Source organism: Phycodurus eques, chromosome 12, assembly GCF_024500275.1.
Source record: "Phycodurus eques isolate BA_2022a chromosome 12, UOR_Pequ_1.1, whole genome shotgun sequence".
Lineage (NCBI taxonomy): Eukaryota > Metazoa > Chordata > Actinopteri > Syngnathiformes > Syngnathidae > Phycodurus > Phycodurus eques.
The window spans coordinates 17,178,423-17,202,220 of record NC_084536.1 but is presented as its reverse complement, the minus strand read 5'-3'; the positions used below and the strand labels follow the sequence as shown (position 1 = coordinate 17,202,220).

Sequence of the window (23,798 nt, the reverse complement as noted above, 5' to 3'; positions counted from 1 at the left end):
CTATGTGAAAAATGCCGAAAAAGACAGACACTCCGGAACAGGATGATTAACTGTGGGAAATACGTGGTGGAGAGAAGGAGCGTGGTGGAGGAAATGAAGAAAGCAGGAGTAGGAGGGAATGGAATAAAGGACATGCTGGGATGGAATAAAGGTTAGAGAGGCAGGAGGGGTCTGATCGGTTTCCTGACAACTGGACTCAGGAATAATGACTATATGACTGACAGGATGAACATTGTGGGAGCTGACGACAGTACCCCAAGTGGGGGCAGTAATGCAAGAAGTTGGATGCAAAACACCATTAAAGACGCTGCAAAGTGAATTTAGAGATTCGTTTCTAAATACATTATACATGTTTGAAGATGAGTTCTGAAAACTGCAAAGACTGAGAGCTGTACTACTCAATAGTGGAGATATAGTGTTAATCAGTTTTTCACCATTTCAGTTTTCCTGATTACTTTTGAGGCGGCACGGTGGACAACTGGTTAGCGTGTCAGCCTCACAGTTCTGAGGACCCGGGTTCAATCCCCGGCCCCCCCTGTGTGGAGTTTGCATGTTCTCCCCGTGCCTGCGTGGGTTTTCTCCGGGAACTCTGGTTTCCTCCCACATCCCAAAAAAAACATGCATTAATTGGAGACTCTAAATTGCCCGTAGGTGTGACTGTGAGTGCAAATGGTTGTTTGTTTGTATGTGCCCTGCGATTGGCTGGCAACCAGTTCAGGGTGTACTCCGCCTCCAGCCCGATGACAGCTGGGATAAGCTCCAGCACGCCCGCGACCCTAGTGAGGAGAAGCGGCTCAGAAAATGGATGGATGGATGATTATTTTTGCAGGGCGTGGTGGCTAAAATGGCACCCAGTGATGCACTTGGGTGTCCAGCATACATCGACCTCCGCCACTATATAAGTACTGAGTGCCTTTGTTCACATCAGTGGCTATCCGGCGCAATTGGAAGTTATATTTACTCTTCTACTACCCCTGCATGCATTTAGCTAGCAATTTTATGCCTCTACCTTGAAATCGGTGGGATATATTCCAGCCACCGGAGGCTTTTAGCAGATATATTTTCACGGCTCAAACATATTGTGACATGTAGGCATGAGAAAGATGCTAGATGTGCGAACATACTGTATTTGATTAACACTTGACAGTTGAGCAGGGCATTTTAAACACATTCAACAGATATGCCCACAGCGTCCGAGAGCTGAGAGGAGGGCTTGGTTTTCCACAATTTTGAAGCTTCATTTTGGCAGGCTTGTTAACAAGACTTATCTGTGGTGTATCAAATTAATAAAACTAATAACTATTACTACTAATCGCAGGGCACATATAAACAGACAATCATTCACACTTGTGCACAATTTAGTCTTCAATCAACCTACAACGCATGTTTTTGGGATGTGGGAGGAAACCGGTGTACCCGGAGAAAACCCACACAGACACAGGGAGAAAAAATCTGATTGTATCAAATTGTAAATATTGTAGTTCCTTGTTCAGTAGCTAAGTAGGAGGGAGAAGCCTTTTTCTTTAATTTAGGAGTTTGGTTAAGATTGTGTCTTTGATTTATATTTTGTTTTGCTGACAGGAAGATTAGGGTTAATTTCGATTATTTTGCTTGTTGTGTTGGCATTTCTCCCTCTGACATTAAAAGTAAATGCTACTTTAAAGTTGGATCCTTTAACACTTTGGCCTTATTGAGTTTTAACGCAACATAATTACATTTTGGTAAAAAACGAAACGCTACATTTCCTACTTTATTTGTATCTTTCAATTATTGCTTGTTTATTGTGTAATCAAAATTGTGTAATCAATTGCAATTATTGTGTAATCTATTTGAGTTGGTGCGTCAGAGAGACTTGTGCCTCGGGATCTGTCACACACCAGTTTCACCGATCCAACGTAACCACTGGCGATGTTTGACTCCATTTCACCAACAGAACAGAGCCAGGCAGTCACATGGCAGCACACACAGTTAGTTGTCTCTGCGGACCCACAGACAAGCGAAGTTTTCAAAGTCATGAATTTACGTGACGCCTGGCAGAAACAACAACATGCAACTATTAGTCAGAAGAGGTGGAACGCCTATGGCCTCATGTTTACCGTAATTTCTCAGAATCAGAATAATTTTATTTGCCAAGTATGTCCAAAAAACACACAAGGAATTTGTCTCCGGTAGTTGGAGCCGCTCTAGTACGACAACAGACAGTCAATTGACAGAGAACACTTTTGAGACATAAAGACATTGACAAAAACAGTCACTGAGCAATAAAGGGTTGCTAGTTATCTGGTAATGCCGGTACACGGTACAAATTATTATTATTTTTTGACAATCTCTCTCCTCTAGCACTTAGAGCAGTTCGAATGACTAATCTCGCAATAGTCCGGTGCAATGACCATTGTGCAAAGGGCGCTGAGACTTCAAGGAGTGTATGCAGTTTAAAGTGACGAGTAGTGTGATAATCTGGGACAATGTTGATTGTGCAAATTCTCGTGTATAATGCGCACCCCCCCCCCCCCCAAAAAATGTCAAAAATCAATGGTGTGCATTATACATAGGTATAGGGGAAAATGAAAAAAACTTTCCCTTTTTATAAATGTATGCCGCCCTCTGGAGGTTATGAAAAAGCGGTACAAATTCATTTTAATATGCCACTGCCATCTAGAGGTTATGAGAAAGGTGTACACTTTCATTCTAATATGCCAGCGCCACCTAGAAGCTATGAAAAAGGTGTAGCTTACACTTTCATTCCAATATGACAGGGCTACGTATGACTGCATAATATGTACAGTTGTGCTCATAAGTTTACATACCCTGGCAGAATGTGTGAAATTATTATTATTATTATTTTTTATAAATATGACTGATGACTAATTTCTTTATGGTTATGTTTTGTTTAATGATAATGCTTTTCTGAAATGCTTGACGGTTTAATTTTCAGCCCATTAAAATAAAACTAAATGTGTTTGGACTGGCTCTTCATGTTTTCTTTAAAGAATTGTACCCATCTTACAAATTCTGCCCGGGTAATCAAATATATGAGCACAACACTGTGCTTTCTCATTTACTAAATAATAGTAGGGCTGTGAATTTCAAAATAAGAGCAAGTAAATAAAAAGAAAGTATTAAGTGTTCAAATAAAGTGCTTAACTTCCGAATAATTATTTGAAAAAAATAAAAAAAATACAGATAATACTTCATGTTTTGATCATATGGGTAGAAGCAAAATCATGCATTGTAAAAATGCATTATACATGGGTAGAAGGGTTTCCCAGAATTTTTAGGTCAACTTTGGGGGTGCGTATTATACATGTGCGTTATACACGAGAAATTGCGGTACCTTTCAGACTATGAAAAAGAAAAGCTACTGTATGCCATGCGCTGTCTTCTGTGTTGCCTAAAACTGTCCACATTTCAGCCTACAAGAACTCTACTTCGAACTATGAAATCTCTGCCTGGAGAGGCTGTTGTGCTGTTTCATGAGTGTAAGCATAGAAAGTTAACATAATTCATACCACTTCTTGTGGCAACATTTCATGTAATTTATGTTATTTGAATATGATTTATTTTATTTTAAAAGTGATATTTGAAGTTGGACATTCGTATGTTATATTTTTGTCTATTTGAGACTCATAGTGTTTAAAGAGAAAATAACAAATCATAACTTACATACCTGTTACTAAGTACTTGATTAGTTTTATCATTGAGTACTCTTAGCCAAGTAATTATTTGCAGGACTAATTTGGACTTTTACTTGAGTCAGATTCTAAAGTAACAGTACTCTTATTTGAGTCCAATTTTTGTACTCTCCTCTGCTGATGTCACTTTAAGCTTAGTGGCATCTTCCCATCCTGTTTGAAGCCTCGCAATGGCGAGGTACTGTTGATCTATTGTCATCTTGGTCTCATTAACTCCAAATGTGAACAACAGTCAGAGGACTGTTTACATACCAATTCAGATTGAACCAGGACATTAATTGGTCCATTCGGGGCTCAAACAGCTATTGCCAATTTTGCTGTTCATCTCTCTCGCATGTTGTGCAAAAAGTACTGAAACGTTGAACATGTAAATTCAAAACTTTCCTGAAACTTCACCTGAAAGCCCAATACCCTTAACTTTTTTTGTGTGAGTAGTGTATGTTGTGTAAATAGACAATGTGCACGAATAAATCAATTAAACGTGAAAAACGTTGTCTTCTGTAGTGTTTGGGTGGCTTGAGAGCTCTGAGTGCCAGGGCCCGCCCAATCCCTCCAGCATCATCGACCAGCAAGGGGCGCTGTGAAACAACCAAAACCTCTCGTCTTGTGACCTACTCAACTGCGCAATATCTTTGTTTTTTTTGATTTATTATTTTATAAACACTTGACTGTTTCATAGCAACACGTGAAATCCTTTATAATAAACGTCATAACGTGTCAAAAATTGCACCTCCGGTGGAGTGTCTGAACATATGATCCGGTACACAGCGAGTTAAAGCAGCGAGCTCAAGCCGTCCCACACGCCTCGTGGGCCGGTGAGGAGGGGGCGAGGAGGGGCGGGTGACAAACGGGAAGGAGCAGCTCGGTGGGGAGGACCACACTTTCCCGTGACGTTGCTTGGATAAGAGGAAGTCATATTTTCTCCAATATTCAGCCACCGAGACGGACTATCTGCTGGCCCTTTTTGAACCAGACGACCGAGGAAAACCCCCAAAATATTTTGGCCGCGTTTAACAAGGTTACGGAGGGGCTGAAGTCCACGATGATGGAAATGGAGGTGATGCATTCCGGACAACAGGTAAATAAAACGACGTGTATATGACAGCTTAGCTGAAATGTCCCCCCACAAATATTTATGCCTTACTAATATGACAATATGTTATTGCATCACAAGGTTCCAATTGAAGAGGAACGCTTTCCCTTTTCTCTATTCTGCAAGTCATGAAGTTGTGACGTCTTTTTTATTTTATTTTTTGAACTCATTAGAACTGAACCGTTTTTTTTTTTGTGTATAAAATACGATGTGTGGCTTGTTCACGACGAGTTGTCTAAAGTAGAAAAGCAGCGTGTTGTTTTCTTTTTGCCCAAGTTCCCTAGAATAGCATGTGATCACCTCAGATCTGATACAGAGGAGGCGGAACCAGTTACAACCAGCCCGAACTCATCTTATTACGCTGCTTCTTTCTCTGTAATAAATCATTATAATACCGAACCGGCGTGGAAGCTGGTGTACGGCTCGGAAGGAACCCCCCCCCCCCCCCCACCCCCCCCCCCTAAATTCTAGATAATTACTGGACACGTGAAGTAACATGGATTTCGCTAGAGGTGAACATGCTCGAACATGCCCAAATGGACTTTCACTGGCCATAACATTAGGTACACGACCCCGTGAGAGCTGCCGCGAAAAGAATAGCGCACAGGGCGTCCTTTTTACGACGGCATACGTTTCTGAGTTGCGAACGGCGCACAATAAATTACTATACGTAGCAGCGTGGATACGTCATACATACGTTTGATTGTTTTAAATAGTGTGTCCCCCCTCCCAATACGAATAGATACTGTAATTATGAATACTGCTGTGTAGCCTTTAGTTTGCTTCTTACGTACACAGGCTACCCGTGTTACGTCGCCACGGAACAACGTCGCGTACAACGCGGACGCCCTGTAATGCTCAGTTTTGATTGACACTGATTTTTAATTCATCAATGTTTATTACTGTGGCTAGTTGGCAGTGTAGACCTGATCTGACCTGATTAATAATATTAATAACCAAATAAAATAAATAATACAAATAAGAATGGAATTCAACACATGCATCTCAAATCTTTCTCCATTGAAATGAATGTAATTGTGCCATTAATCCGTTCCAGCCCCCCAAAAATGCTTAGTAATGTGTTTATTACTTTTTGTAATAAGTAAAATGGCAGTATAATATTGATCTTTATTTTTTAAAATACTGTAATGACAATTAAATTGAATGTAAAGAATTTAACAGTTTTTGCGACATATTTTGCTTCACTTCAATGGACATCGTGCTGGTCTTTCTGGGGGCAGTATACTACGGACAAACGGATATATACATGAACACAGTGCTCAGTAAGCTGCAGTTATAAGTCGTTTTCATAGAGGATAAAGAATATATGCCTGTGATTATTGTTACATTGTCGTCTGCCTACATGTGTTGCTGCACTGTTTGTGTTTAAATAGCTTTTTAAAGAGTTAAAAACACCACTATTCACTGATGCTATTTGTTAGCCCATCTCTGTTGTTTTGCCATGTTTGTTAGCATCAAGCTAAACGGGTTTACCTAAGGAAAATCAATGTGGTTCTTTTAAATACACAAGATGTAATTTTCTTTTTTTGTGTGTGTCTATTTTGACAGTCAACTTCAACTGGGAGTAGCAATAAACAGTGTGAAGCATTTTAGAACTGTTCACTATGCACCAAACTGTTGCTTGTTGTGAAGTGAGTTGAGTACACTGTCACAAGATAAACACGCACACGCACACACAAGCGCGCGGTCCCCTCCAAAACTACTGGAACGACAAGGTCAATTCCTTTGTTTTTATTGTATACTGAAGACATTTGGGTTTCAGATCAAAAGATGAATATGAGACAAAAGTTCAAAATTCTAGCTTTTATTTCATGGTATTTACATCTAGATGTGTTAAACAACTCAGGACAGAGTACCTTTTGGTGGGTGTTTGTAGTTGCTCAGGTGTTTCTTTTTAGATTGATTGCATAAACATTAGATAGTGCTTGTTTTTGGCTTTGGGTTTCACCTGTGAAAACTGCATTTGTTGTTAAGCAAACATGAAGACCAGAGACCTTTGTATGGGAGAAAAGCAAACCATTTTAAAGCTGAGAGAAGAGGGAAAATTGATCAGAGCTATTGCGCAAACACTGGGCATAGCCAATACAACAATTTGGAATGTCCTGAATGTCCAATTTGGAACTGGCTCACTAATGTTTATTGATGATATAACGCAAGATGGTAGCAGTCTTTGACATCTACAAAACCATTTTGTCTGGCAATTTACAGAAAAATGCATCCAAACTAATCGGGAGAGGCTTCATCATACAACAAGACAATGACCCAAAACACACTGCCAACACAACAAAGGACTTCATCAGGGGGGAACAAGTGGAAGGTCTTAGACTGGCCAAGTCAATCACTGGACCTTAACCCAATAGAGCGTGCATTTCACCTCCCAAAGAGGAGACTGCAGGGAGAAACCCCCAGAAACAAACAACTGAAGGAGGCTGCAGTAAAGGCCTGGAAAAGCATTTAAAATGAAGAATGCAACAGTCTGGTGAAGTCAATGGGTTGCAGGCTTGATGCAGTTATTGCAAGCAAGGGTTATGCCACCATATATTAAATGTTATTCACTTTAAGTTAATTGAATAATGTCTGTTCCAATACCTTTGCTCACTTCAAAAGTGGGTGGCTTCAGACTAAAGGTGCTCTGTGCTGAGTTTTTTTTTTTTTTTTTTAACACATCTAGAAGTAAATACCATGAAATAAAAGTGGGAATTCTGAACTTTTTTCAGAAAGTTCCCATAACTTCAGTTATGGGAACATTTGGGGTGTTAAAACTTATGACCAATAGTGTATATGTGTACAGTAGATATCGATGTGTATATGCCCCCCCCATACACACACACTGAGAATAATATTTTCTTAATGCTCTTGCCATTGAATGTACTGGTCCAGAGAGGGAAGTTATCATTATTAAGGTCTTCCAAAATCCATGAGGATTAGTGGAGCCACTCTGGGCTGTTTGGAACATGTGTGTTCTATCATGAGCCGTCAAGGGGGGTATGTTAGCTGATATACGATAAAAGGAGCGTGCCCCTCTGAAGACCTTTTTTTTTTTTTTTTTTTTTTTAAATAGAGTTCAACGAACAGTGGACAACTGGTTAGCACATCTGCCTTACAGTTCAGTGGACCGGGGTTCAAATCCCGGCCCCGTCTGTGTGGCGTTTGCATGTTCTCCCCGTGTCTGTGTGGGTTTCCTCCCACATCCCAAAAACATGCATGGTAGGTTGATCGCAGACTCTAAATTGCCCGTAGGTGTGAATGTGAGTGCAAATGCTTGTTTGTTTATGTGTCCTGCGATTGGCTGGCGACCAGTTCAGGGTGTATTCCGCCTCCCGCCCGAAGATAGCTGGGATAGGCTCCAGCACGCCCGCGACCCTTGTGAGTATAAAGCGGTACAGAGTTCAACAAACAACCCCGACACACACACACACACACAGTCTTCTCAACTCTCACCCACTTTGACAGCCCCATGTGTGACTTGTTCTCATGGTGTATCTGTAATAGTTTAAAATGTTAACAACAAAATAGTGGTTGTCTAAAGGGAAGGCATGCAGTTTAGCATGTTGTATAGAACTGCTCATTGTTTGGCAGTGAGAACAGGGAAATGCGTCTTCATTTTAATGGAGTAGTTTCCTTGTTCTGGTGCCAATGGAGGCCTGGTGACGGTAAGCTGTTGTTTAAAGTTGCTCATATGATTTGTGATGAGATAATGGCCAGCAGGCCGTGTGTCTGGAACAGGAATTGTGTTTTGACATCCCACTGACATTTTGAGTCTCTTCCTAAAAATGAGGATGTCTGGTGTCTGCCCAGCTCTCCTGTTGGGGGCCCATGTAAATGCAAAATGGACAGTTTGAGTAATCTTCTAATCTCTGATGCAACACAGAGGCAAGGAGTAGGTCACTGAGTCATACATACTGTTTGGTTCAGCTTTGGGCCCTAGCTAGCCTTCCTTTCCTTGAGACCACTGTATGAAAGCCCTATGAATTATGTCTACTTCTGAGCCATATACAAGTCACATGCTTTAAACACTTCCATGCATGTTGGGTTGATGAAACATTCCGGGCGCTTGTGAAATAGTTTCCTTCTGTAAATAAGTTCTGGTAACTCAAATAAGGGAGCAGTGGCAGTTTATTTTAGAATCTCCTTGTTTAAAAAGGCAAATCCCTTTTATCTTTGAGTGCCCACCCAGCAGAGGCTTATCATCATTGACGAAAGATGAAATACAAATACCTGTATTTAGTCAAAATCATACCGCAAATAAGATCCATCCATCCATTTTCTGCACATCTAGAAAATTTCTAAACTGAAGCAGACATATTAGTCACTGACTTTCTTTACAGTGGAAACTCTAAAGTTAAACAATCTGTTCCACAAAAACTCAATAAATGTTACACAAAAAATGAATAAGAATCTCACCTAAATGAAGACAAAAGTACTCACTGTAGTGTTTAGGAAGAAGGTTAGGGAGGGTTGCAGATGGCAAGTCGACTTCAGGGATAGGGTTTTTCACAGCCGGAACTGTCGTACAATTGTAAAAAGAAGTGAACCATTGTTCAGTTAAAGTAAAATCGAACTACTCACCCTTTGTCACGGGACAGAAGCATGGCCTATACAGAAGTAGAGGACAGGACAGAAATGTGTTGCAATAAGTTTCATTTCTGCTCATATGGTCATCATCACGTTTTCCTTTAGATGCTCACTTGACTGAAGTCTCAGAGGATATGCTGAAGTCTCGCGTGACTTCATGAGATTTGTGCGACTTGAGTGCTGTGTTCATCATTTTTGCTTGATGACGGAATAGTGGTTGCAACGTCTGCCTAATAGTTCTGAGGTTCGGAGTTTGAATCTCGACTTTTGCCTTTGTTCTCCCCGTGTTTGCATGGGTTTTCTCCAGTTACTTGAGCTTCTTCCCACATCCCAAACACACACCTATAGGTTTATTGAAGACCGTAAATGTACCATAGATGTGAATGGTTTTCTTTATTTTCCGTGATTGGCTGGCAATCATTCCAGGGTGTATCCCACCTCTTCAGCAGTCAGCTGATGGAATAGGCTCCAGCTCACCCAAGCCCCTAATAAGGATAAGCACTATAGAAAATTGATGGGTGGCCTTCAGGTGTACTGGAACATATGGTATGGGTGAATGAGGCTTCTACTGTACAAGTTAACTTGAGTGTGACAAATTCATTCCCACCTTAACATAATGCAAGTATGAGGGGAGGACTGTTTTGTGTGTGGTGTCAACTGGCTAAAGAGAGAACTCCATCCATTATTCAGCTGTGCCGTTTATGGCGGCGTTGTCGTGGAAGGTGCAGCGAGGGACAGGGTGTGGCAGTTGCAGCCACGTTCACCACAGGCTGGCTCAGTTTGTCCTCCCTTCGCTCATCATCCCACTGCGCGGGTCCAATCCTAACGTAGCGGCGGCTTTTGTGCCCAGGACATGGACCTGATCGACATTCTGTGGAGGCAGGACATCGATCTGGGAGCCCGGCGTGAGGTGTTCGACTACAGCCACCGTCAGAAGGAGCACGAGCTGCAGAGGCAGCAGGAGCTGGCGGAGGAGAAGAGGTTGCACCTCCTCCGCGAGCAGGAGAAGGCTCTGCTGGCACAGCTACAGCTGGACGAAGAGACAGGGGAGTACGTGCCGCGACCGCTGCCCAGCACCCCGCTGCAGTCGGCCTACCACGCCGCAGTTAGCTCCCACGCCTCTGGCGGTAGCACAGGTACCCGCACGTGAACACTGTTATGCATGACAGGCCCAAGCCTCTCCCGTTTCTTTTGATAGGCTGTGGCCTCGTGGTTGCTATGTTACCGCCTCATGTCATTAGTGAGGCAAAGGTGGCCCTGTAGTTTTTGCTTCTTAGAATCTACAGACTTCTATACAATATACTGCTTTACCTTCATTAACAAGTTTAAATCTTGCTGTGATTAAGCTCATAACTCAATCTAATTGTACATCAATTACATTTTGCCAATTGAAATTCATTAAAATGCCATTAATCTGTTCCAGCCCTGTGAAAAAAATAATAAAAACAAATAAAAAATAAATTGCTACATATTTTCACCAAAGCAAAAATAGTACAGTATTGTTAAAGAAACAAGAATGCAAAGACAATAAACTGGTTTTATAAAGTGTAATTACTATACATACTGTAGTATTCCATGTGTTGGATGTGCTTTTTTTTTAAAGAGTCCATTGCATGTGCCAGCTCTAGTCATGTTTGAGTGTTTTTTTTTTTTTTAAATAAATACTTTGTAAACTTAAGTAAACAGCATAAGATAAAAAGAATATTAAGTTTTGACATCTTGGCTTTAGCTCACTTTTCAAGTAGCGTGGCCTAGTGAGTGACGTCAGGAGCTGGAGTCGGTTAGCCGGTTTTCTTTTGTGCTTGTGTGTTCGACTGTACCGTTCCATGAACGGCTGAAAGTGCATCGGTGACCGTGGCTCTCCTTCCCCTCGTGCGAGGGCATTACAGTACCTCAAAAGTTTTCCCCGCCCCCTCGTGATAAATCTTCCTATTACCTTGATCGACTAAGCAATGGCTTGAACTTGAAAAACTCCTAAGTTGGGGCACTTGTAAGTCAAGGTACCACACTATACACATTTTAAAAAATTGCCACCTGCTAGCTGGTACATAATAGCCCTTTCACCCTCTATTTGCAGGACGTGAGCTTCACACAACAGGGTGCTGGGACTTTGTCATTTGACGAATGCTTGCAGCTCCTCGCAGAGACGTTTCCCATCGAGGAAAATGAGGTAAGACGCTCTTAACCACCACTCTTACATGGTTGCCTTTCAACACAACCTTTGTGAAACATTCATAACCACACTCTAACTCACAGGATGCCTCCGTTTCCCTGGACACGAGTGATGTCTCTGTTGAGAGTAGCCGCAGCAGCAGCGTTGCCATGATGTCCCCCGAGCAACCATCTTTGGCCCCACTTACGCTTTCACCAGGTCCTATGATAGCATCCCAGCCACAGAAGATACCTTTGGATATCGAACAGGCCTGGATGGAGCTGCTGTCACTTCCTGAGCTGCAGGTACGAGCTGCGCAATTAACCAAAGAGTACTCTTGTCCACAGGGCAAATCTGCGAACACACACACACCTCCATTTTAATTACTAAAGTTTTGACGTTGGCAGTGCAACAGTAGAAGTGTGGCAATCTTTAACCTTTTCTTTTTGGGAAGGCGTTGATAACAGCTCGAGGTACTGGGTGAGGCTCACTTTTAACAGCAGTCGCCTGTACTGACATGCTCTCGACGAGCCTCTTCCTGCTGCGTCTCAGAGATAACACTGGACCCACCTTGCTGGCACACTAAGGCGGGACATCCAGCCATTACGCAAATGAGCACAAAGGGTTTTGCGTTGGGGGCAAGTGGGACAGAGTAGCCTACAACCAGATTTAGCCAAGGGTGCTGTGGTAAACAGTCACACAGAATAAAGATTCAGTTATATCTATGAACATGTACTGTAGATTACATACAACCCCAATTCCAATGAAGTTGGGACATTGTGTTAAATAAATAAAAACGGAATACAATGATTTGCAAATCATGTTCAACCTATATTTAATTGAATACACTACAAAGAGAAGATATTTAATGTTCAAACTGATAAACTTGATTGTTTTTAGCAAATAATCATTAACTTAGAATTTTATGACTGCAACACGTTCCAAAAAAGCTGGGACAGGTTGCAAAAGACTGAGAAAGTTGAGGAATGCTCATCAAACACCTGTTTGGAACATCCCACGGGTGAACAGGCTAATTGGGAACAGGTGGGTGCCATGATTGGGTATAAAAGGAGCTTCCCTGAATTGCTCACTCATTCACAAGCAACGATGGGGCGAGGTTCACCACTTTGTGAACAAGTGCATGAGAAAATACTCGAACAGTTTAAGGACAATGTTCCTCAACGTACAATTGCAAGGAATTTAGGGATTTCATCATCTACGGTCCGTAATATCATCAAAAGGTTCAGAGAATCTGGAGAAATCACTGCATGCAAGCGGCAAGGCCGAAAACCAATATTGAATGCCCGTGACCTTCGATCCCTCAGGCGACACTGCATCAAAAACAGACATCAATGTGTAAAGGATATCAGTACATGGGGTCAAGAACACTTCAAAAAACCAATGTCAGTAAATACAGTTTAGTGCTACATCCGTAAGTGCAATTTGAAACTCTATGCAAAGCAAAAGCCATTTATCAACAACACCCAGAAACGCTGCCGGCTTCTCTGGGCCCGAGCTCATCTAAGACGGACTGATGCAAAGTGGAAAAGTGTTCTGTGGTCCGACGAGTCCACATTTCAAATTGTTTTTGGAAATTGTGGATGTCGTGTCCTCCCGGGCCAAAGAGGAAAATAATCATCCGGACTGTTATGGACGCAAAGTTCAAAAGCCAGCATCTGTGATGGTATGGGGCTGTGTTAGTGCCAATGGCATGGGTAACGTACACATCTGTGAAGGCACCATTAATGCTGAAAGGTACATACAGGCTTTGGAGAAACATATGCTGCCATCCAAGCAATGTCTTTTTCACCCCTGCTTATTCCAGCCAAACCACATTCTGCACGTGTTACAACAGCGTGTAACACGTTCATAGTAAAAGAGTGCAGGTACTAGAGTGCAGGTACTAGACTGGCCTGCCTGCAGTCCAGACCTGTCTTCCATTGAAAATGTGTGGCGCATAATGAAGCGTAAAATACAACAACGGAGACCCCGGACTGTTGAATAGCTGAAGCTGTACATCAAGCAAGAATGGGAAAGAATTCCACCTACAAAGCTTCAACAATTAGTTTCCTCAGTTCCCAAACGTTTATTGAATGTTGTTAAAAGAAAAGGTGATGTAACACAGTGGTAAACATGACCCTGTCCCAGCTTTTGTGGAACGTGTTGCAGCCATAAAATTCTAAGTTAATGATTATTGGCTAAAAACAATAAAGTGTATCAGTTTGAACATTAAATATCTTGTCTTTGTAGTCTATTCAATTAAATATAGGTCGAACATGATTTGCAAATCATTGTATTCTCTTTTTATTTATGTTTAACACAACGTCCCAACTTCATTTGAATTGCGGTTGTATTACAGTGCTGTTTTTGGAAAATAAAATATTTTGCAGACTTTCCCTGTCCTGAGCCACATTGTTTTTAATTAGTCAATTAGTTCCCAGTTGTGACACAAATTTTGCAGAGAATCTGTATGACTCAAGCCGAAAATTAATAACACGCTACTGGTGTGTCTGCCAAACACTTTGGCTCAATTAGACTCTCTTACTTGCACGCTATAGCAGGAAGTATAGTGGCCTATCAGGATCAAAAAAAGTCTTAGGATTGTCAAGGATTTCATCTTGGTAACTTATACTACACATATACTACATATTCACACAAAAAGTTTGGCATTAGAGCTGCTTTTGATTTATTTTTCCTTTTTTTCTTTTAGCACTGTCTGAGCCTACAAATGGAGGACACACTAGAGACAACGACCTATCCTCTCCCAAATAGCACTGAAGCACAGGATCCAAACTACTCTTTTTACCCAATGTCTAGTCCAGTAGAAGAGAAAAACAATTTAAATGTGTGTCCTACAGTTTTTATGAATACATTTGATAGCTCAGTTCCCAGCGTGACACCAGCAGACAATGTGAACCGAATGAAGTCAGAAGTTCCCCAGTTAAACACTCATTTCAACCTTAATAGCTTTTGCAACACATTTTACCCTGACACCAGTTTGGAGGAGAGCAGCAGTCAGCAGGACCTTGAGGGAAAAGAATACAATATCATGTCCGATGTTCAGAAATTGTACAGCCTCTCACCCGGTGATACGTTTGAACGGGGCAGACATAATGCATCTGCAGAAGTGCCCGACTTAGACTCTGGCCTCTCCTCAAGTCCCGACACTTGCTCGCCTGGGAAATCTCTATATGGAGATGAGGGTTTTGACGGCAGCGATTCTGACATGGAGGAGATGGACCAGAACCCTGGCAGCACAAAATCTGACTACTCTGAGATGTTCTCTTTAAACTTTCAACCTGATGATGTTCAGCAAGCATTTCCTCTGCCCACATTAGCGGACCAGGTTCAAATCCAGCAGGACGAGCCCAAAAAAGAAATGGATCCGGCGGAAGACAACGGGCAGAGCTCCTCGCCCTTCACTAAAGACAAACGCAAGAGAAGATCGGATTTGCGTCACTCCAGGGACGAGCAGAAGGCCAAGGCCCTCAAGATCCCCTTCAGCGTTGACATGATCATTAACGTGCCTGTCGACGACTACAACGAGCTGATCTCAAAGAACCAACTGAATGAGGCCCAGCTAGCCCTGGTCAGGGACATTCGCCGCCGCGGCAAGAACAAGGTGGCAGCCCAGAACTGCCGCAAGCGCAAGATGGAGAACATCGTGGGGCTGGAGCTGGACCTGGACTCACTCAAGGAGGAGAAAGAGCGTCTGCTGGGCGAGAAGTCCCGCAACGTAAACAGCCTGAGAGAGATGAAGAGGAAGCTGAATAGCCTTTACCTGGAAGTGTTCAGCATGCTCAGGGACGAGGATGGCAACTCCATCTCGCCGACCGACTTCTCTCTGCAGCAGTCGACCGAAGGCAGCGTCTTCCTTGTTCCTCGCACTAAAAAGACTTTGATCAAGAGCTAAGACCAGCGCCTGTCTTTCTAGTAAGGTACAGCAGTCACATAGTCGCACTATGCAATGACATTCTCAGCTTTAAGCATCAGTAGCGCTTAGTGTTGTCACAATACCAACATTTTGACTTCGATACTATACATGCATAAAGTAACTCGATACCGGTCCGGAAACAAAACCACGGCAAAAACTTAAAACGTCAGTAAAAAGCAGTGGAATAATGGCTGACAGGTAAACAACTTTGAATTCTTTTTATTTGTATTAATAGAAAAAAAGGATTCTAATTAGAATACATTTGATAAAATAACTTTGGAAGAATGGAACACAAAACATTCAACATTTTCTAAACACTACTGAACTGAACTAAAGTTTATATACACACACGTGTATCCAGCGCTGTACAAGTCTTAGGCCAAGTTTTGTTTTAGCAATGTTATCATGATCATATGTAACTAGAGCTACTAAGTTTATCATAGACCTCCACCAAGGCTGAACTAGTGATAAAAGTCAAAACAATCCATAAAACTTGGCATTTGGGTTTGTTAGACCACCCAAGTGTTTAGCTCGCAGGCTATTTACTGGAGGATGGGGAACATATGGGAGGCGAAAATATGATTCTGGGGGGGTGAATGGTTCTTTTGATTCCATGGTGACTCATAATGCATACAAAAACTAACCCTATCTGCACCCCAATTCAGACCCACAGCAAAATACATCTTCAATTAATCGCTTGTGTTCCAGTGTAAGAATTTGCAGCCACTTCTGTGTTTTGTGCAACCCCCCCGAATAATTTTTTTCCGGCAAAAATAAAATAAAATCACGGTTTGGTTTTGGAACTGGTACTTTGTGCAAAACTAGTAGCTCTGCAGAACTATTGTAAAGTTTTGGTTCTTCTTGGATGTTATGAATATTTTTTATATTTTCTTTTATACTCATATTCTATGTGATTATTTGTAAATAGACATGATATAAATCTTGAGATTACTGTATGTGTAAATATTCTCACTGTATAGTTTCTGTATGCTAAATGGAAGATTTTTAACTATATACACTATGATTTGCTGCGCAGGTTCTTATGCTTTTCAATAAATCATCCAAAGCTATATGGCCTCCCTTTTTGTTATGAAAGCAGAGCATTGTGCAGCTGTACTACAGCCTGAAACAGATTGATGCCAGATCGATGTAACGTTTGAGGCATTACATAACTTCTGTTTAAGTTACTTCTGGACTTGGCAGGCCCATAAAGCTGCATATAAATAGAACTTGGTTGAGATACCAAAGTGTTTATCGGCTTTTAAACAATTACCCAATCAGCTCCCCTTCATTTACAGCACTGTTTGTACAGTCACCTAAATCTTTTAATACGGAGATCTCACATCGCTTAAGTCACACCCGCTGCATTTGTGTTGCACAACAAAGGCCACAATTGTTGATGTATGACACTTTTACAATGATCCGACTGGGCCTGCGTTCTCAACACAATCACCATTTGCCCACCATGCGCTTTTATACACAAACACTACCTTAAACTGTCAAGCCCACATATTGCGTGTGTGTGTGTGTGTGTGTGTGTGTACAAATGCAAGCGACATAGGTAATAAACAGGTAAAAACCACGTCACAAATTTACTTTTGAAAATGTGTAAACATTCTCACCAACAACTTTACACAAAAACAAAAAAACATCCATTAAAATATCTTTATTGCAGGCCAAATCATACATAGTCTCTTGAATGTTAAAAGCACGCACACACCCTCATTTGTGTTGTGTAGTGACCTTAACTTCCTACTCTGTGTCATATATTCATATACATTTTATACAAAATTCAGACTGTTGATGGATTAGATCCACTTATTTTAAAGATCCAATAATTTAAAAATAAACAACATTAACAAATGCAGTGCCAACAACAGGTATTGTAAATTAAATTATAGCCTGGCCAGGCTAGACTGAATAGGATGGGGCCATCAAATCACTCCTTGTGCATTGATGATAAGCAATTAGCTTGGAGGTTTCTATCACTGCAATGTTCCCTTGGAGCCTCGCCCTACAACCACAGCTAAGTTTTTCGGAAGCTAAACTACTTAGCTAGTCATGTTTCAGTTACAAGGTTAGGCTACTGAAGTCAAGAATTTTTCTATTGTGTCAAAATGGTCTGCCTCTACATAGGTTTTGTGAGGAAGGCATGGCAAGCCATTAATTAGAAGTGGCCAAGTTATGCCTCCTGTTTCAAGCTGTCGTCTTTGACTTGCAGGCCACGAGCCAGTATCAGATTCTGATGGTATGATAACATTAGCAAAAATATCAGTTTAACATCACATCTAAAATGTTTAGGGAAATAACTGATTTCCATTGAATGCACTTTGTACGCACATTAATAAACAAAGAAATAGTTCACATTTTTCTAAATAAAATCAAAATGCGACCCTAGTGAGGATAAGCGGAACGGAAGATGAATGAATGAATGTTGTAGTACAACAGAAGTACTTATTTCTCAGAAAATGAGTAGGTACTTCTCTGCTCTTCTCTACTTTGTGAAAAGAGCAGGAAAAACTGGATGTTAGCCATGCTAGTTAAGTGTCTTGGCAGTGAGTGTATAGTATTTTTCACCAATTGTAGACGTGCCAATTGGTTGCAAACATTAATTTCACAACCGCATTCATGTATTGTTACGTGGAATTTGTCGGCGAGTGATGGGTGCATGTATTGCCTCCTATAGCAGCCACTCTTCATAAGCACGTTTTGCATTATTCATTCTACAATCTCGCGGTACCCAAAAAAGGGCAGAAGTTGACAGGCTGGCTGACTGCTCGCACCAACAATGGGAGGGGTCGTGTCACTTTACCCGCACTGACTCAAAGCAACACAAAAAAAATAAAGTACTGGCGATTGTGCACCATTCATTCATTATGAAGGTCACCATGGAATAACGGACAACTTCTGCCAAGATTTACCCGTTAAAAAAATAGCAGCCTTGGATAATATTTGGAAAAAAGTCTTACCCATCCAGACCCTTCCATGTTACTGCGTCTTTACAGATTTCCCGCCTCTTTCCACATCTGCAAATCAAGCAAAGTGGTTACTCTTACCTGCTCGCTCCTGTAAGTCAGCTCTTGTGAAATACTCCCTTCTCAAGTCTGACACCTATAGTATTTAGTGGGTAAACTGACTCAACAGGCTGCTGCCCCCCCCCCCAACGTCCATTTGCTAGCTGGCTTCGGGAAGGTTTAGCTAGCCTTGACTCTGCAAGCCTCCTCCGTGCTGGCGTTGTGCTCGCTGCCGCCTCCTCCCCTCTCTCTCTTTCACAATGCTGACTGGTCCACTGTGCTGGCGCTGGCTGAAGACGTGCTGTCTGACCGCCATCTGCAATCCTCCACACTAGTGATGCTGCAGGCACTCGTGGCTCCTATAATGCTACGGTGGATGGCCTAGCGCTACCCATCATTGCCATGTCCATCATTGCATACATCAGGCAGGCAACACAACCTCACTTCACTACACCATTTTTATTCGGGCTTTGAACAAACTAGAATCCCTGAAATCTAATCCAGACACTGAGGGTTTTACTGTGTTCACATACATCAAAACACACTTGAATCATCTGAGGAACTGTTACAACTACACTAATGCGGGAAAACCAGGTTAATCTAAGTCATATTGAACAATGAAAAATAAAAGATATAAACAACGGGCTTTAGATTACAAAAAGAAATAGAACTCTCTCAACCCCTGACACCACAGGTACAACACCCACACTTGAAACGCACAGAGGGGAACAGTGGCTTTGCAGGCAAACATCTATCATAACAAGGTATCAATGCGATGCGCACGTGTCTTGATTTGAATGTACAGTCCTTCTTCCACAAACAGTCTGACTCGTGTGCTCCTCTAATGCCTCAAAGTAACCTGCAGCTTTCCTGACATTTCCTTTGCTCATCGCCTCGCCTCTCCTGCTAAGAACTGAAGCCTGTTGAATGGATACAGGATAGAACAAATAGTTATTCTGCACTTGCATGAGCTGACTCTGTACTCTGCTTCAAGGGTCGCTGTGAGAGCCGATTGCAACTTACCCATGTAATGTTTAATAGCGCCGTGAGCCATAACCACCACTGCCGCCGCTGGAGCCATAGCCACCTGAGAAAGAAATAGACTAAGTTCTGATAACTCGCTGACTTTTTGCACCGGAGAGGACAACTCACCTCCATACGGTCCACCTGAGTTTCTGCCACCAAAATTGTTTCCCTTCATGGGCCCGTAGTTGGACTGATTGCCACCATAGTTGCCACAATCATTGTAATTTCCACCCCCGCCGTATCCTGAAAACACAAGCGATATTCACTTTAGCAGAAGCTTTTATTACCAATATTCTCTCAAACACAACTACAGTGTAACCTCAATTCCACGATACCCTAAAGCTAGTCAAATTTGGAGAAAACAAATGTTGGAATGTTGAAGGGGAAATAAATAAATACAAAATTAACATGCTCTTGTAGAGTGTGATGCACTCAAGATGAACAGGACACATCCCCACAGTACCAAGACTGAACTGTGACAGGCATCAAGGCTGCCAGAAAATACTAAGAACTAGTAGTTGTAGAAATAGAAGAAACTATACTGTTACGTCTTTTCATTTTTACTGGGAGACATGTTTTAGAATCACCAACCAACCTTTCCTGAGCAGATATGGGAAGAAAATCAGTTACCACACCCCACACAACAGGAAAATCGCTCAGCATAAACTTTCAGAAGGGGCCCTATTATTGGTATGAGTATACCCTGCTTTACCAGAAAATGCTCCAGAAGTGTCCAACTACTTTTGTCCAGCATTAGTGTTATTTCAGTGTAACAATAGAAGAGTTGATTACTAGTACTGACCAGAAGTGTTCTGCTAACTGCTGTTAAACACTGTTACCAATTTTTGTGTGCTAGTTCAGTCATTCATTTGATAACATCCCTTTGCAAAGAGCAGTACTGCTATGTTAGCGTTTCCTGATAGCCGTCAATTGTTTAGTTGTCAGACAGTTAATGTTACAAAATCAGCCATGAGGTGCATAAGCGACTTTAAGAGGTTCCACTGTATGAAGCATTTCTGGAAATTTTTAAAGCCCTTACCTCCACTACTACCTCGATAACCTCCATCACAGCCGCCACCATATCCACCACCTTGATTACCATAGCTGCCCCCTCCATAGTTCCCACGTCCTCCATAACCTCCTCCTCCTCCACCACCACCATAATTTCCACCAGTTCCTAAAGAAATGACAAATATTATAGTTAATGCCTGTTCAGCCCAAAAAACGTCAAACAACTACTCACCATCAAAATCATCATAGCCACCTCGTCCTCCACCGTAGTTATCTAGGAAGCAAGAGTGTCCCCATTTGTCGTTAAATAAAATACATTGGCTAACTCATTTTCATGCATTCAAGGAGCAATAACAAATTCATACTAAGTCATGGCTTTTTGGATTGGGGAACTGAGACTCAGTAACTGGAATGCAAATAGTGATTCAAATTGTTAGAATTCCAATCACTGGATATTTCTTGGTCAATATGGTAAGGTAATTAACATTATAGCCAAATATGAACATTACAATGTTACTTTAAACATTGCCTATACAGTTAATAAATGTGTTATGATGAAAATGTTTATTTCCACTACAGTGCAGCCTTGCATATTTGCGGTCTGGCATTGGAAAATTTACAATTTTGCTAAGTTTTTATTGAATACCTTATTTGCCGTTTTTTTGTGCCAGGCCAAAACAATTAATGTAGTGTTTTGGCACCATCATGGTGCCAAGCAACGATGTTCAAATGAGTTGCAGAGCTTCATTTATACATAATGACTTGCTGCCCTTTTGTGGCCTCTAAGCAATTATAAACCTTTTCAGGAACTGAAAATTATGTTCAAGTGTCTCACAAAGACTACGCACCACGACCATAGCTGCCACCACCTCCAAAATTATTACTTCTATCCATGAAGTTACCAGAGCCTCCACTCCTCCCTGAAATGGATACAATGGTAAACTTAAAGTCAACATACAATTATGCAAATCAATATGTACATAGAAATTATCCACTCATGGAACATGTGCTTACCCCTGCTGTTGGACATTACATTCATTTCTTGCTTCGAGAGCGCTTTTCTGACTTCACAATTGTGCGAGTTGATGGTGTGGTATTTCTGAGCTTTAAGGCAAAATGTAGAATTGAAAAACTTGCCACACTGACCACATCCCTTAAAAAGGTCTGATTGGCAAGCAAATAATCACATACCGACAATTTTGTCGACGGTGTCATGATCGTCAAAAGTGACGAAGCAGAAGCCTCTTTTCTTGCCAGTGGAGCGTTCCTCCATGATGTCGATGCTTTCGATCTTTCCGTACTTCTTGAAATAGTCTCGGATGTGGTACTCTTCTGTGTCCTCCTTAATTCCACCAACAAAGATCTTCTTCACTGTCAGATGTGCCCCTGGTTTATTGGAGTCCTGAAGCAAGAGTGATTAACACTATCACAGTGAGCTATAACCACAAGTGTGTCACATGTGCTCCTGCCATGTAATTTGGATACCTCTCGGGACACGGCCCTCTTGGGCTCTACAACTCGGCCGTCTACTTTATGAGGCCTTTCTTTCATGGCGTCGTCAACCTCCACCATGGAAGAGTAGGTCACAAAGCCAAAACCTCTCGACCGCTTGCTGCCCGGGTCTCTCATCACCTAAGACACAACATCATTGTGTCATAAAATACAATGCCAAACTAACTACTGTCCGTAGATATTCATTCAAGAAATCGTAGTATTGTTCCGCTATGAAGGTAATTAAATTTGTTCCACGTGGGAACACTTAAAAACATACCACACAGTCTGTCAGTGATCCCCATTGCTCGAAATGGGCCCGTAAACTCTCCTCTGTGGTTTCGAAGCTCAGGCCACCAATAAAGAGCTTCCTGAGCTGCTCTGGTTCTTTACAGTCATGGTCCTGCACATGTATGGTGGCAATGAAAAACACTTTCTACACCAAATACTCAGTTCACAACATGCACACCTGAGATTCAGTGAAAAAAACATGCCTTAACTAAACCGGGTTTTAATATGATTGAGGTATTAATTTAACATTTTAGTGTACATTTGTTATTACTGTTTTATGTAAAATGAGAGAAATACTTCACCTCTTTGCACCACCGCAAAAAAATAAACATGCTGTTAAATTAATACCTCTCTAACTGTGTCGACTAAACTCAGTACTGCATTCAGGAACTAGCTCTTGACGCTGAGATTGCTTATGTTGTGTATAGTTAACAATACAACTATTCAAATTTTCTTGTGGGCTGTGTCAATTTCAAACTAATCACCACATATTAGCCCACAGAGTGAGCAAAGAGTAGGTACAAATACACTTCAAATGTGTTCAATTACATTTACATTTTCCTTCCTGGACACCTTTCCTTCCTGACCTTATTCCTTCCCTCATAGTTTTTTCTTTTTGGATTTATTTTTCCATCTTTCCTTTGCTGAAACTTACCTTCCTTCCTTCTGACCTGCTTTTTTTCCATGGCATCTTTTCCTTCCTACCCCTTAATCATGCATAATTACATCCCTTCTTCCTGCACTTAAACCTGCTTTTCTGCCTTCCTTACCTCCCTTCCTTCCACTTTAGACCTGCTTTTTTCTTCTTTCCTTCCTTCCTTCATACTCCCTTTTTAAATTTGCATTCTTCCTTTAGTTTAAACTATTTTTCTGCCTTCCTTCGGTACCTGTCCAATACTGCTATTGAATCCACTTTCTCTGTACTCGACTGAAACTATATGCAGTTATCCGCTGTACCTGCACCAAAAAAAAAATAAGTTAATTTTAAAATGGTATACAGACGCAGTACCTTCTTTTGGCACACAGTTAATTGCAGTGCATTTAAGCTACGAGGTCTGTCGCATTTAAAACATGCAGCACACGATCTGACTTAATTAATTACAACATTCACAACTTAACAAATCAAATTTCCTCGCTAACACCTCAAACGGTGCAAGTTTAAAATGGTTGTTTATACAATCGAGGACCCCTCACGGCGACGTGCTACCGCTAGCTCACATGCTAATTCAAACCTCAGCGCGAGCTTTGATAACACGAGCAACAAAGATAAAAGACGCAACGTCAGCTCTGTCAGTCGTGTCAAAGTGCTTTGTTGACACCATAGCCCCCGACATGCAACCGACACGGTTAATTAACGGGGATTAAAAAAAAATGCATGGAATCCAACCTCCATTTTGATGTCCACTTTAGTAACGAGACGGAGCTGGTCACGTGACCGTGTCCACCCGCCCACGTCATTAGAGCGTTCCAGATTGTTCTTCGTCGCCACGAAACCAAA

At 41.6% G+C, this 23,798-nt stretch overlaps 2 protein-coding genes across 6 annotated transcripts; one reads left to right on the top strand and one right to left on the bottom strand.

Annotated features, from left to right (window-relative positions):
* The first annotated feature begins 4,538 nt into the window (after positions 1-4,538).
* nfe2l2a (nfe2 like bZIP transcription factor 2a) lies at positions 4,539-16,537 on the top strand. The gene is given in 6 exon segments (XM_061691481.1): positions 4,539-4,770; positions 10,232-10,489; positions 10,491-10,517; positions 11,459-11,551; positions 11,638-11,838; positions 14,244-16,537. Coding segments are annotated over 6 exon segments (1,818 nt in total). The 5' UTR covers positions 4,539-4,734; the 3' UTR covers positions 15,447-16,537.
* hnrnpa3 (heterogeneous nuclear ribonucleoprotein A3) lies at positions 14,348-23,798 on the bottom strand. 5 transcript variants are annotated; one of them, XM_061691484.1, is made up of 11 exons: positions 23,071-23,289; positions 22,290-22,412; positions 22,004-22,150; positions 21,710-21,920; positions 21,533-21,622; positions 21,367-21,438; positions 20,751-20,792; positions 20,547-20,684; positions 19,634-19,750; positions 19,505-19,568; positions 14,348-18,493 (listed from the first exon to the last, which is right to left on the bottom strand). In XM_061691484.1, the coding sequence occupies exons 1-10, from the start codon at positions 23,122-23,124 to the stop codon at positions 19,516-19,518; spliced, it is 1,047 nt and encodes a 348-aa protein (XP_061547468.1). In that variant the 5' UTR covers positions 23,125-23,289; the 3' UTR covers positions 14,348-18,493; positions 19,505-19,515. The 5 variants fall into 5 exon arrangements, with proteins under 5 accessions (XP_061547468.1, XP_061547470.1, XP_061547471.1 ...); XM_061691486.1 differs by lacking the exons at positions 14,348-18,493; positions 23,071-23,289 and adding exons at positions 18,926-19,401; positions 23,688-23,798; XM_061691487.1 differs by lacking the exons at positions 14,348-18,493; positions 23,071-23,289 and adding exons at positions 18,926-19,401; positions 23,310-23,666.